The sequence below is a fragment of the Furipterus horrens genome, unplaced genomic scaffold (genome assembly GCF_987537825.1).
Source record: "Furipterus horrens unplaced genomic scaffold, mFurHor1.1.pri manual_scaffold_2, whole genome shotgun sequence".
Classification (NCBI taxonomy): Eukaryota; Metazoa; Chordata; class Mammalia; order Chiroptera; family Furipteridae; genus Furipterus; species Furipterus horrens.
Genome location: NW_028327172.1, coordinates 43,982,292 through 43,997,628, shown reverse-complemented (window position 1 = coordinate 43,997,628; position 15,337 = coordinate 43,982,292). Strand labels below are relative to the sequence as shown.

General features: G+C 40.2%; 1 protein-coding gene across 5 annotated transcripts in view; it reads left to right on the top strand.

The window, feature by feature from the left end:
- Nucleotides 1–15,337, top strand: part of STIM1 (stromal interaction molecule 1) — a 185,760-nt gene that overhangs the window by 125,508 nt on the left and 44,915 nt on the right. For all 5 annotated transcript variants that reach the window (XM_090264671.1, XM_090264682.1, XM_090264692.1 and 2 more), the window contains exon 3: nucleotides 12,248–12,362. In XM_090264671.1, the coding sequence (XP_090120797.1) occupies nucleotides 12,248–12,362 (115 nt within the window). The remainder of the gene's footprint in view (nucleotides 1–12,247; nucleotides 12,363–15,337) is intronic.

Below are 15,337 nucleotides of genomic sequence, written 5' to 3'. Positions count from 1 at the left end.
AAACACAGTGGTCATCTAGCATACAGAAATGGTCAAGCCAGCAAAGAGAGAAAAGCCCTGCTTCAGGCATTAAGCTTCTGACTTTTCCTGTGTAAGGATCAACAGCTGACTCTGAGGGCTCTGCTTGCCTTCATACCTAACTGGTGTTTGTGTTTGCATGCCTGTATGTGTATTTATGCAAGTCCCTGTGTGAGTGACTGTACCTGCATGTAAGTCACATTCAAGATACTTATGGCATTAGAAACAATTGGTTTCTAATGCAAAGTCTGATTCACTTGAGGATCATTGACCTTCCTCTTATTTGTTCTCATGTTCTCCCTCTGTTCTTTCTCCCAACATACCTAGAGTCTACTTTGTGTTGTGAACTGGATATACAAAGACTAATAAGGAAGACACATATTAATGAAGCAGAAACACATTTATGTTTAATCTTAATAGGTGTTGTGACAAGAGATTAGCACTGCATGCTCTGGAAACACAGAAGAGGGCATTTAACCTGTCATAGGGTGTCAGGAAAGACTATGCAGAAGAGGTGATACCTGAGATGAATTTTGAGAGATGAAGAGGAGTTAACCTAGGACAGGGATAAAAAGGGTCTGTCAAGTGGAATAATGAGTGTGATGTCCATAGGGATCTGTGAGTCAGTGGTTCTTTTATCTTGAACATAGAATGTAATAGTGGAGCAGGGGAGAGAGGTTGGAGATGAGGCTGGAAAGGCAGGCGTTAAAACTTGGATTTTATCCCAAAGATAATGAGCCAGAAAGACTATAAACAGAGATGGCCCTAACCCTGATGAAGGTATGTCAGGAGCAGGCTGGTAGAACAGGTGAAACCGGAACTTGGTTTTTAAAGATGAGCAGGGGTTTACTGGTGAAGAAAGAAGGAGGAACATTCCTGGAAAGAAGAACTTTATGAGTAAAGGCAGTAGGTAAAAATATAAGTTTGGGAGACATCATGTAGGGAAATATCTAGAGAATAATTTCTTTACCTTTAATGGCTGATACGAGGCTCAAATAAGAAAATGGATGTTAGGAATACTTTGTGAACCATAATGCTGTGTGTAAATTTTAATAGTAGCATTATCCAGTTTCTCCTCTTTTCCCCTCACTGCCCAGCAGCATTAGGCCCTCCCAGGTGTAGGTCAGGTAGGCATGCACCCCAGTAGTGTGGCTTTTACTGGGTGCGAACCATGTCCTCTTTCATCTCACCACCTGGAATTTTGAGGAGGAGGAGCTAAGATTAGAAGCTGCTGGGACTCAGAGGCCGAGTGTTAGTTCATTCAAGATACACCATTCTCCACAGTTTGAGCCCTCTTGCCCAGGGATCCAGGTTCAGAATAGTCAAACAGGAAGCACCTTCTGTATATAGACACTGTGAGGAACGGTGCCTTAAATGACCTCGTTTTCTCCACATTAGGATCTTCGAATCATCATTTTCTTTTAAAACATTTGTACCCAGAATGCATTCTGTCTAGTGCTTTGTAGTTATCCTGTGTAAATGTATTAGTATTGACCTCAATTAAGAAGATAATCTCTCCTCTCTTGAAATATTTTAAAATTAGTGATCTATCTCTCTCTTTTTTAAGGAACTAAAAAAATTTGATTATTGAGGTCAAGAGGTTGCAAGCAATATAAAAATGAAAAGCTTCTCTGGCTTTAATTGGCTTTTCTTTCTCTTGTCAAATGGGGGTGGAATTTTATTTGTTCACTTTCTAAGGGTCCCATCTGTTTGTGAAATCCTTATTCAGGGGGAACCTGTGGGGAAGAGAGATTCCTTAAGTGACCCATTCAGAAAACTCTTTATCAGGGAAGGAATAATTGCTTAGTACTGCCTACTTCTTTCCCTTCTGCTTCATGTGTACTACAAAATAGACATTGCACACTGTGGTGAGCCCAGCATTTAGTGAAAGCCCACTCTGCCATCTTGGCACTGATCCAGGTCCTTCGTTATTTTGTCCACAGCCAGAGGATTTTTAAAAATCTTCACCAGAGAATATATTTGTTGATGTTGGGGGGGGGGGGCGGGAGAGAGAGAGACAGAGACAGAGAAAGGAAGAGATGGAGAAAGATCAAAGTGAGAGAGAAACATCTATTGGCTCCCTCCTGTAAGTGCCCTGGCCCTGACCAGGGATTGAACCTGCAACCTTTTTGATGCATGGGACACTGCTCTAACCAACTGAGCCACCTCACCTGGCCAGGGCCAGAGGATCTTTTTGATTTTCTAAAAATCTAAGGAACTTCTTTTCCATGAGTACTCTCAGGTGCTCCATTGTTAAGTATCTTTATCCTTAGCAAATTTGTGAAATGAGAACATCATGGTTTCCATGGCATTTTCCACTTGAAACAGAATTTTAGTGAGGTCTTGGCCAGAGGCAAGATAGGATAGGTGGCCTGGCTGGGACAGGTGGCCAGTAAGCTGAGTGCCTCTAGCTGGGTACCTTAGTAGGTGCGAGTGGGGGAGGCGGGGTAGAAGGAGCCTTGACCTGTGTGGCCTCGGTTCCCTTCAACCCCTATCCTTTAACCTCTTCCTGCCCCATCCTATCCCCCACCTCACTGGGCTCCATGCTCACACCCTTCTTTCCAGGCTCCTATACTTTTTTTATAAGACAAAGATTCCCCACCCAGTAGTCCTTGGCTAGCTGGAGTACTTTGGTCATGACAGTTTGCAAAACTGGGGATGTCAGAGTTTCCCAGTCTTTGCCATTCTGACCAGATACCTAGCAAGCTGCAACCTCAGATGATGCCAATAGGATTTGACCTATGTCATGTACCCAATGTCATAGTCTGAGAACATCAAGGATGATTCCATTACAAGGTCTGAGCTTTTATCATCAACCTTAGAGGGATTCTCTATACCTGCATATGTGCTGGATACGGAATATATAGGGATAACAGGAATGGTGACATTACTGCCTTGGAAGAAGTTCCCTTAGTGGTGAAAATAGCCATGTGAACAGATAAGGACACTATAGTAGGAGAAATGAATACTGTGATGGAGTCACAGAAGAGGAAGACCTAAGTTAGTTTTATCCATGTACAGAGTTGCTGACATGTAATCTGGGTCTGAAGAGATGACTAGAAGTGATCAGGAGAAAAAGATGAGTATTTTAGGTGAGGGAAAAGCATGTGCAAAGACATCAGACTGGTGAAGAGCCTGGTACTTTCAGCCAGTTTCAAGTAATTATCATTGGGGAGGAGAGGAAGTGGCAGTTGGTGCGGCAAAGAAGGCAGGTATAGGCCAGCCTATAGTGGGTCTTGCATAAGGTTGTGAAATTTCTATTTTAAATGGAGCTAAAGCCTTCAAAGTAAGAATCAGAGAGTAGGACAGAAAGGACGTTTGAGGTCAGTAGATTACAGTGTTTCGTTTTCACTTGATCTTAGCCAAAAGGCTGAGAAGTGATACAGTGCCTTGTCTTAATGATCTGTATTGCTGATCTCTTGGTGCATGGCCTTTATATAGCAAACACTTAGGAAATATCTATCCTCTACCTCCTCTATGGGTCAGTCTCCTTTACATATGAGGGATCAGTATCACTGTGTTAGTAGGCTCCAAGATTACACATTCTTAATATTTTTATATTCTCCCTATAATATGTTAAATCTATTAATATTTTAGAAAACTGAATTTACACATAGGGGAGGTTATTTTGTGCCAGGCTCTATTCTAAGTTCTTTTGTAAATTAACTCATTAGTAATTCCGTCAACATGAGGGTATTAGGAAGTTTTATACTATATACTATTATATCCATCTTATAAATGATGTGCATAATATATTGAAGGTAACTGGTGGAACCAGGATTCAAACCTAGGCAGCCTGGCTCTGGAAACAAACTCTGAACCATTATACTATACTGAATCCAAGCCAATGTAACTCTCTGGCTCCTAGCTGAATATCTTTATTTTTGATTGGCCGGATATTTGGAGATCTTTTCTTTTTTCTCTTCGTTATAGTAACAGAATGTGCATTGACTAGCTATTGTAAGCTAAGCACTCTGCTGGGTGTTGTAGGGCAAACCCAAGTGAGAGACATTCATTTAGTTATTTAATAAGCACATATTTTGCTCTGTGCTAGGCCCTGTGCTTGGAGGTGAGTTCATGGAGCTGAACTAATTATTCATTTGGGTGTCCCAGAGAATATGCAAGATGCTGGGTAAAGAGATAAATGACAAATAAAATACTTTTTATATTTGAGTTGCTTAGGGAAAGGAAGAGAGGTGTAATTAAATAGTAGTTATAGTATGATGGGATAAGTATTGTCATAGATATATGCCCTGAGACATGAGGGAACAAATAGGATAACACAGGGAGAGGTCTGGAGAATTTCATAGAAGCAGTGACTTTTTCTTAAGCAGAATAAAGAGAGGGAGAACATGTTTTAAATGGAGCACCTTGTATAAAGGTTTAGAGGTGTAAATGATCATGATTTGTTTAAGACCCTGAAGTGGCTTGATATGTCTAGAGCAAATGTTGGCAAACTTTTTCTATTAAGAGCCAGATAGTCCATAGTTTATAGGCTTTGCTGGCCATACAGTCTCTGTCACGACTCACCTCTGCCTTTGTAGCACAAAAGCAGCTATAAACAGTGCATAAATGACTGAGTGTTGCTGTATTCTAATAAAACTTTATTTACAAAAGCAGCAAGCTGGATTTGGCCCATTGCCAGAGTTTCCTGACCTCTGGTCTAGAGTGTAGGTATCTGGTAGAAAGGGATAGTGGCCAGGAAGCTGACTGGGAAGTTAGTTTATGGGCCAGATTGTAAAAGGCCTTGAAAGCAAGGCTAAAAGGCTAAGGCTTTATCCTGTAGGTAATGGAGGTCCATGAGATTTTAAGTATTTGCTTTGGTATAGATTCGTGCTTTACAAAGGTCATTCTTGTGATGAATGGGCAGAAGTGAGACTAGTTGTACCAAGGTGAATGAGAAATGACTGTTATTTCCCTGCCCTCAAGTAGTAGCTTCTGATCTCACTGGAGACAGATTCTCCTCGGAGACATCCATGTCTCAGCACTCTCTCTATGTGGCATTCAGAGCTGTTATAGCTAAAACATGGGTCCTTGCTAGATGTGCTAGCTGTTCAAGAGGTGAATATGAGTCAGGAAGCTTCTCAGGTCTGGGGCATGTATCTTACGGGTTCTAAATATAGTGTGTGGTGGGGAAGTTGGCGTGGAGGTGGTGTGGTTTGGTTTGGGAGATGTGGAAGGTGGGTAGTGGGGAACAAAGTGAGAAAGGGGAGAGAGGAACAATTGATTTTAAGGAAGAACCCAAGAGACTTGCCCAGATCCCTGCACCCAAAGCTGTGCTGCTTCTCTTCTGGCTTTACATCAGTGAATTATGTTCATTGATGGAACTGGCTGGGCTTATTTTGTGGGGATTCTAAAGAGGCATCTCCCCTCTTCTCTGCTCTCACCCACATTTTACTACTGCTTAACACTTGGGATGGGGTTGCATGCTTTGTGCCATCACTTTTCTGAGCTCATAGAGCTAAATATACCTAGTGACAGCTGGTCCCTTGGCTCTTCAAAGAACTATTAAGCTGAAGCTCTAACCAATGTTGCATTCCCCATGGTAAGGAAAGACTTCTAGGGAGCCTTCTTAGACTTCCCTGAGAGAAGAGCTGCTTGTTCTGAGTCTGAGATAGTAAATTCATGTGGAGCCAAAAGGTGCCTCTGGTTTTGTTTTGTTTTTGCTTCTTTTTGCCTTTAAACTTTGTCTTAAATTAGACTTTAGCTATTAGCTAGATGTAGGACAGTGTTCGGAGTAATATGGTGGTAATGCTTGCCTCAAGTATTTTGAACATCAGAGTTCTTGTTCAGTACAACATTCTTGTATGCTGTGTTTATGGCTGGGTAACTGGGACCTTCTATCAGAGCATATATAATTTGGTAGGGGAAGTAGACACATGATAAGACTAATAAGGGTATCCAAAGGGGCTGTGAGAACATGGAAGAGTCACCTTCGATTAAGCTTTTTCTCTTAACTTTTTTATCCTTATCTCACCCTTCTTACAATAATCATCACAACTAACATTCTAGTTGTGCTTTAAAACTTACAGAATGCCTTTGTGTACATGAGGAATCCCAGGCTCTCTGCCTCTGTGGGGCCAGAGGTATCATAACTGAGTAATGTGGGCTGCACAAATGTATGTACATAAATCTGTGAGTGGGGGAGCTGTGGCAAACTAGAGAGCACGTGCCACTTCAGGAGGGGGCAGCTGCTGCTTCCTTCTGATAGATTGTCACCAAGTAGATATGTGAACCCAGGAGTGGTGCCAGGGGGGTAGGGTCTTGAGGCCCTCATTATCTCAACCCAACTCCCCCACCTCCAGGCTGCCACAAATTATAACATATATTGTTTGATATGGACACTTGCTTTATTCAATTTTAAGTGAAATGTGAATAAAAAGATCTTCATGAAATGTTGCATTTTAAAATTAATCTGTAATGAACAATCTATATAAAAACAATGTGTTTGCTATGCAACCATAACTTCATGACAAGTCCCTCCCTTCTAATCAAATTGCTGACCATAAACCTCTCCTCTATAAAATTCTAAAGTTGTTGCTGAAGCTCAGTGTTCCTAGATTTTTAAATTAAAACAAACAAACTTCTTTTTGTAAAGTTTTTCAATTTTTAAACAGGTTCAATTTATAAAATGCACTGTGGGCCATTAAAAGACACATACAAACACAGTTTATGACTTCTGCAAATAGGTCTCATTTAACCCTTCTCACACTCCAGTGAGAGGGATAGTTAGCCCTCATTTTGACGGGAAAACAGGCTTGGAGAGGCTAAGTAGCTTTCTCAAAAGCTACCCACGAAGTAAGGAGTCCAATTTTATAGGTTCTGAACTCCACATTTATAGTACATTTGCCTTTCCTACTTGTAAGGCTTCATTGTTGCAGCTTCACTTCTGTGTTCTCTAAAGAGGTTCCACTTAGCATCAGTCAGGTAGAGGTTCTGTCAGTTCATATTCCTCATTGGGCACCATCTTCTTGCTGGCCTTGTTTTCTGACGCCACACTCCTTTGCATGCTTTTTGGCACCAGTAGAGCCTGTATGCAGACCGCTGTGCAGATCCTCCTTGAACTTTCCTCCCATAAGCCTCTCTGCTCTCCATTTGCCTCAGTGTTTAGACTTTGTTATAAACAGCAGTATGTTTCTTGCTGGTTCTCTATAAGCAGCTGGTATGTCTCAGATGTTTCCTGGAGTTAGTTGGTAATGGCAGAAAATACCATTCTTTGGAGATTTTGGCATTTCTGCTCCTAAGGCCTGCATATGATATATGTTTTTCTAGTCTTAGATTAAGAGGGTCTGGGTTAGAGTCTAAGAGGACCAAAATAGTGTATACATACCTTAAAGGACTTAATGAATCAAAACTAAAAATTTCTGAGGATTACAGATTTGACCTCTTTGAAATATATCCTAAACCTGACAACTCATTACCCCCACACTACTGCCTTGTTTTAAACTCATACCTAGATTATTGCAATAGCCACTGGACTGGTTTGCCTGCATCTGCCCTTGCCCTCCTATTGTCTGCTTTTTAACACAGCATTCAGAGAAATCTTTTTAGAAATGTTAATGTGATCATATTGCACCACTATTTCTCCAACAACTTTCATCTCAGTAAAAGTCCAAGTCTTTATAATGGCCTACAGGGAACTTTGTAATCTGGAACCCTGTTGCTTTCCAGAGTTCCTCTTCTATAGTCACCACTTATTCTTATTTCTCTTTGGTCACACTGGTCTCCTGGCTATTCATTGAACATATCAAGTAACTCCTTGCCTCAGGGCCTTTGCATTTGCCAATTTGCCATCCCTATTCTTGAGATACTTTTCTTCCAGTTATTCTGCCTACTTTCCTCCAAGATCTCCTTCTTCAGATATTTGTTTAAAAGTCACCTTCTTAATGAATCCTTCCTTGACTCCTCTAATTAAAATGATAACCACTAATAACACTACTCTTGGCATTCCCTATTCTTTTTTCCTGCTTTAAAGAAATTATTATCTCTTTCACCCAAATAAGATATTAGTGTTACTTGTCCAAAGCTTGTGTGCCTAATTCTTCAAAAGGCCAAAACTCAAAGTGTAAGAGTTTGGAGTAAGGAAAGCTTTGTTGATTGAGAATGTACTATTGAGAAGATGGGAGTCCTAATCCTCAAATCTATATTAAGAAAGTATCAAGTTCAGGCTTCTTTTATGTCAAGAGAAGGGAAAATGGGAGGGGCTGTTATGTAAAAACTCAAGCCTCAAGCAGAAATCCTCTAATGAAGTGATTAGTATGTCTAAAGCAGGAACTATTAGCCTGAAGGCCATGGGAGCAATAGCAGGCTTGAACAAGATGGAGTCAGAGAGAAAGCAAGCATTTCACTCTGTTACATTAGCTCAATGGAGATAACAGATTTGTATGTGCTTTTTACTGCGTACTATATTTCTAGTGCCTGGAACTATGCCTGGTACATAGAAATCTTATAGTTGTTGATTAAATGAATGAATTTCTGTCCCCAGACTGGCTATCTCAGATTGCTTGTGACTGTGTCTTCCCTGAGATGTCTCAGTGTCTGTGTTTAAGGTCTAGTGAGCTTATCACTTAGGTCTCCAGTGAGAGCAATTAGACTCTCAATAAAGTTAACAAAATTAAAATAGAAAAGCTGTGGAAGGAGGGGGTCCAGACATGAGGAAAAAACACTTTTTAAAGTATAAAATAAAGTAAAAAAGTGTAATAACATAGTCAAGGGCTAGCACAAAAATAGAAATATGGTTTAGTACAAAAGAATGGAGAACATAGAAATACATCCCACTATAGGTAAGGACTTAATTTATTATTAAATCACATTTTCCAAAAAGGAATGAAAGATAACTTAATGAATGGGATTGGGATAACTGGGTAGCAACTTGGGGGAAAAAGTTAAGATTCACAAGTTATAGCATGTAATAAATTGAATGTCAGATGGCCTAAAAGCTGACTATTAAAAAAAAAAACAAAACTTTAATCAGTTTTTCTAAAAATTGACAAAACTCTCTTTGCTCTAGGCTCTTTACCATGTTACCTACTTAATCTTTATTAAAAAGTAGATTCTCTCAACAGTTTTAAATAAGAGTTGGGGAGCTGGAGAACCTAACTCTCAGATGTCAGAGAGACTTGAATTTAGTTGTGGCCAGAGGGCGCAAAAAGCCATTAAACCTATGGATGTGAGCACTACTTTCATGGTCTCGTCTAACCAGAGGTTGAGACTGCTCTAGTGTGGATTTTTTTCAAACTTCTCGCCTGGGTTATTAAGCCCAGCTGCCTCAGTGTCTACAAAACTCAGGGAAGGCAACCACCGCTTGTTTATGGATCTGGGGAATCCAGGACCATACTGTTGATCATCAATTTGTTATAGGAGAAGCCCTGGTTCTTCTTGCCAATGCAGTAAAGAATTACAGATCAGCGAGCCTATTAGTGTGCACGCAAAGTTTATTAGTGAATGGGAGAGCAAAAGCAAGGGTGGCCAAAGGCCAGGATGGCAAGCTTGCCCTCGGGTGGCGAGAGGCCCTGTGGCCAGAAGGCCAAGAGCTCCAAGAGCACAAAGAGAGCGAGTCCTTTGTTCTGAGGACATGGTTGGCGGGATGGGGTAAAGAAGTTACATATTGATTGATGGATAAAGGTAGAGCCAGCTTTTTTCGGAGGGGATGTAACTACCTAAACTTAGGTATGTGTGGGGTCTGTTAACCCGAATCTTTATCTTGCTTTAGACCCCATTTGTTCATCTTACATGCATGATGGGAGGCAGGTAGTTAATCAAAGTTGTTTCATGGGCTTTTTCTTTGGGCACTGTGGACCTTCTCCCGCCTTTCTGGCCTTGGGATGAAAGCACAGTTTCAAAGGCTTTCCTTCCCAGATAGTGGATAGGATACATAGAATTTCAAGGACTTTCCTCCTCCTGTGCTGACACAGTGTTTCTTGTGATATTGGAACACCCGGCAATATTATCAGACCAGGCACAGAGCTGCTGAGTTAGTGGGTGAGACATGTCTCCTTCTGCTTCTAGCCTCCTCTATTAAGTTGTTAGATTGCATTGGTGAGGGTCCTGCCTTTATTTCCCCTCTGCTACTCATTCTACTGTAACATATTCATTTAGTCAACATTTACTGACCTTACTCTGGGTGAGACCCTTTCCTGGACCCCAGGATAAAGAAAGGCAGATAGGAAGACATTTCCTGAAAATCCTACTAAAATGTACTCTTATGAGAGTAGCAATCAGAATTACGTATTTCTTTGATGTTTGAGGCGCTGTGGAAAGCAGTGATCAATGTTCAATCCTGTACATAGTAATGAGGCTAGGGATCAGGCTGATTATCTATGAAGTTAATTACCACTTAAATTTATAAAAGCTTTAATTTCTCTTGTTTTTCTTCTTTTTTGTAAAAGTATATGATGGAAAGAAATCCAGATAATTAAAGGACAGTAGATGGAGAGCAGGAGAAAAATTTGGACTATGAAACCAGGTATCTTGGGTTGGATGGAATACTGTACTAACTCCATCACTTATCAAGTATAACCTTGAGCAAATGTTTCAGTTATTTAATGCTGTATAACAGACTTCCCCAAAGCTCAACATTTGGGGAAGTTTAAAACAGCAACATTTATTTTGGCATGTATTGGTAATCTAGGCGTGGCTCTTCAGGGACAACTCATCTCTGCCCACTTGGCCATCAGGTGAACTAACGTAAAAGCTAGGGGCTGGAATCATCTGAAGCCTTAGTCACTCACACATCTGACTCCTGGGCTAGATGTCTCACAGCTGGGGCTGCTCTGACATCTCTCTCTTTTTATATAGTCTTTCTACAGGATCTCTCCAGTATAGGGGCATCAGTGTAGCCAGGCTTCTTACATGTTTTCTCAGGACTCCAAAGGCATGTGTCCCAAAAGGGAGAAAGAGAGGTAGACTCTGTATTGCCTTTTCTAACCTAGCCTTGAAAGTCAGTTAACATCATTCTGTTAGAAGATGAATCTCTAATGTCTGCCCATATTCAAGGCGGAGGGGCTTCACCTTCTGTGGGAAGATTGGCAAAGAATTATGGACATATTTTAAAACCATCACAGCATATGATTTATCCTGTCTAAATAAACTTAATGTGATATGGGGCCAATTGCATTATGTTTGAGAATATTACTATTCTCATTTTTCTTAATAGTTTATTTTTCATTGTATTTTTTTCCATTACCATTTATTCCCCCTTTACCCTCTTCCACCTCCCCCATCCCCTCCCACCACAATCACCACATGAGTTCTTTTTCTTTTTTGCTTGATCCCTCCATCCCCTAACCTCCCCCCAAATGTTGTCAGCCTGCTCTCTATCTATGAGTCTGTCTCTATTTTGTTTATTAGTCAGTTTGTTCCTTAGATTCTACATATGAGTGAAATCATGTTATTTGTCTTTTCCTAACTGGTTTATTTCACTTAGCATAATGTTCTCCAGGTCCATCCATGCTGTCACAAGGAGTAACATTTTTCTTTTTATTGCTGAGTAGTATTCCATTGTGTAAATGTACCATAGCTGTTTTATCCACTCATCTGCTGATGGACACTTGAGCTGGTTCCAAATTGTGACTATTGTAAATAATGCTGCAGTGAACATAGGGGTTCATATATTCTTACAAATTAGTGTTTTGGGTTTCTTTGGGTAAATTCCCAGAAGTGGAATCTCTGGGTCATAAGGCAGTTCCATTTTTAATTTTTTGAGGTAACTACATACTGCCTTCCACAATGGCTGCACTAATCTGCATTCCCACCAATAGTGCAGAAATGTTCCCCTTTCTTTACATACTTGTTAGCACTTGTTGTTTATTGATTTATAATAGGTATGATAATTCATTGGTTGTGATGATTAATGAGAAATACTGTAGAAGTTCTTGGAATATTGCTTAGTGTATATAAGTAAGTGCTAAAAATTGTTAATTCTTTCTTCATTCTTTCCTCTTCTCTGGCTTATTGAATTCCAATTACTATAATTTATTATCTTTCCATAATTAAAAAATGAGGAAGAAATTTATTATTCATATTTTTTCAAGTGAAATATATTACAAAGTAGTAAAGGCTATCTAGTTGGCAACTAGGACATAGGCACATGGAAGGATACACGAGTGATGTGATACACTTGTGCATTTGGTAGAGGGTGTGTACTGTTGATAGCTCAATGACATGTATGGAGATCTTGGTGGACTGGCTCTCAGGTATCGTTTATGACTTGTGTGCTTTTCCCTTGCAGTTCCTGAGGGAAGACCTCAATTACCATGACCCGACAGTGAAACACAGCACCTTTCATGGTGAAGATAAGCTCATCAGCGTGGAGGACCTATGGAAGGCATGGAAGTCCTCGGAAGGTAATAGGCAGCTTGGTTGTCTGTCCTAGTTCCTGGCATTTTTAGAGAAGAGAGAAGAAGATAGGCAGTAACTTGGCCTTAGAAGGACACAAATATAAAATGCTTAGTAAAGAGAAAACTGTTGAAATGGTTCTACATACAGTCATTGGATAAGAATGAATACAGTCACCATGCTGGGAATGGGGGAAGGTGCTCCATAATTGAATTCCCTTCTATCCTGACCTCTCTCCTCACTGCCCTCCACCTCCAATTTCTGCTTCTTCGTCTCCAGAGATAGGGAGCTTGGTGGCCTTTTGGGGCAGCCCCTTTCTTCTGTAGCTCCCCATTTGATCCTAGCTCTGCTGAGTCCTGGGTGATTCAAAGATTGGAAGTGAGACGTTCTCTCCCGAGTCTTTTCTAGGTTAAGTAGCCCTAGTTCTTTGAAGAAAACAGTGTTTTCTCACCTTCCTCCTTATCTTGGTTTCTTACCTGTGAACACTTTTGTTGATGTCTTTCTTAGATCATGGCTCTCAGAGTTGGATGCAGCCTCCCAGGTGCGATTTGGCCAGCACAGAGTTGAGCAGCACCATCAGCTTCTCAATTCTGGACTCTCTATATCTATTAGTACAATTTGATTAGATACTGGGCCTTCAGCAGTCACATCATTCTGCTAACTCAAGTTGAACTTATTAAATAAAAACTTTAGGTATTTTTCATGTGTAAAACTGCTAAACCAGGACTACCTTTTTTTATAGAACATTTGCTTCAGAGTTCTGAGTTAAAGAGCATGCCTAATTGTGTAAGACTTAACAGGAAAGGAAAAACAGGGCTTTTGCCTTCTTTCTGCTTCTATCTGTGGCTAGAACTTCCTTTGATACTAACAAGATTGGAAGCAATCTCTTCCCTACTGTTAGGGTAGATCTTGATGCTAAGAAGGTTTAAACATAAGTGACCACGAGGGCCTCTGGTTTTGAAGATGAGGAACCTCAGGTCTAGATTTATATTGTTCGTTTTCATGCATTTTGTTAATAGTAGAGCCAGGACTTAAGACCTGGGCCTTCTGTAGGCCAATGCTTTTCCATACCATCTTGGTTGAAAGAACTGGTCTGGTGGTAGAGAAGACCAGTTTTGATAGGAATGAGACAGTTTCTATTTTTATTTAAATTGTTACCTAGAATTATAGAATTTTAGATCTGAAAGGGACCTTATAAAATGTAGATGGAAAGCCTTAAATTTGAAGCAGGAAGACTTAGATTCTAATCCTTGTACTAGGATGGGCAGGCTGATAGTTCTTGTTAATTTAGACGAAGCATAAGTTGGCAACACAGACAGCTTTCTGGAAATCTTTAGAAGCTGAGTTCCTTGTGGGGGCTTTTGTTTAATAGCTCCTTAGCAACTCAGGCTGTCTACTGATGAGAGATCCATCAGTGAAATGATCTTTGGAATTATACTAGCACTGCCAGGAAAAATCTTCTATTATTACCATGTAATTTTAATTTACTTATTTTTTTGCACTAGCATGAGGACATGGCGCCTGGGTTTTAAGAGTGAGTTTCATAAGTAGGAACTTAGAATGAAAGATGACAGGGAAAGCTTTCCTGGCTCACACAGAAGTAGCTGGGGAGGGAAAGTGATCAAGAAAGGGCAGAAACAGAGGACTAAATCATAATACTAGAAAACAGCCCAAGACAATCTTCTGGTGAGAACTTTATTTCTGGACTTAGCAACTATTTGGAACACTTCCAAATGTGTTCTAAATGACAGGAAAATGGAGAACAATGAAGTGAGTTTTCACGAGTTGGTCCCCATTACTGATGAACAGAGAAAAACATTTCAATTGTAAACCAAAATTAATTTTACTCTGTAATAAAGAATTAAAGACATTTAATTGAGTAAAATAAGCTGCAGCCTGGGTGACACAGATTCAGGTAGCCAACTAGATTGTGTTCCTCGGAGACAAAGGGAAAGCTGCATGTTATAGTGACAGTCCCCCCATCCCAGGTTCCCATTAGGTCCATTTTGTGTAAATGAGGTATCCAAATTGTGCAGTTCTGATTGGACAGGGCAGTTAGCCCTTTGGAAGAAAGAGGAAACTCAGATGGTGTAAACAAGCAAGGCATGATGTGGGAAGCTGAGAGTTCAGTCTGAGGTTCTTCCTGGTCCACAGTGCATGAGAAGTCCCTGTTAGCAAATGGCTGCTAAGCTCTTATTATTTACAAAATTTGGGCCCTCAGTTGACTATGGGGAGCCTATCTCAGAAGATAAATTTCCTCTCAGGATTCCCATCAAATGAATCTTTCTTCTTAGTGTCCCCATAATGCACAGTGATGTAGCTCACAGCTAAGCTGGGAAGTGATATATATGTACCATTTTAGGATTTGCTCACCATGTGTCATGCCTGGTAGTTTGCCAGACTAAAAGTGAGGCTCTTCTTGTGTACTATTCCTCAAAACAATTTGCTTCATTATTTAGAGCAAGGCCCCTAATCTCTCTGGAATGATGATTTTCAGAGCTACAAAAAGCATGTAATATTCTGGTGCTGGCTCAAAATGGCTGGTCTGAGTTTCACTAGATAATGTAGATATCAGCAGTGTTGGTTTGTGTTTAGAACATCAGTTGGCTAATCTCAGTACCATCTATGCGATTAGTGTTAAGATTTCTGACTAATGTTAGGAGCCAGTCTTCTCTCTCTGTTATTTCAATTTTAGCAGAAAAGCCTGGTAATCTCTACACTATCCAGTTCTGGACTTTAATAATAAAAACAACAACTCAAAAGCTACTCTAATATTTATGTAGTGTTCAGTATGTGCTAGATACTGTTCTGAGTGTTTTACATACAGTAACTTTTATTCTCACAAATACCTTATGAAGTATAAATACTATGACATAATATTTGGTATACTATTTCCTCATCTCTATTTATAGATGAGTAAAATGAGGCAGAGAAAGGGATTAAGTGAAATAATATAATGTGATTCTGTCACTACCTACCTAGA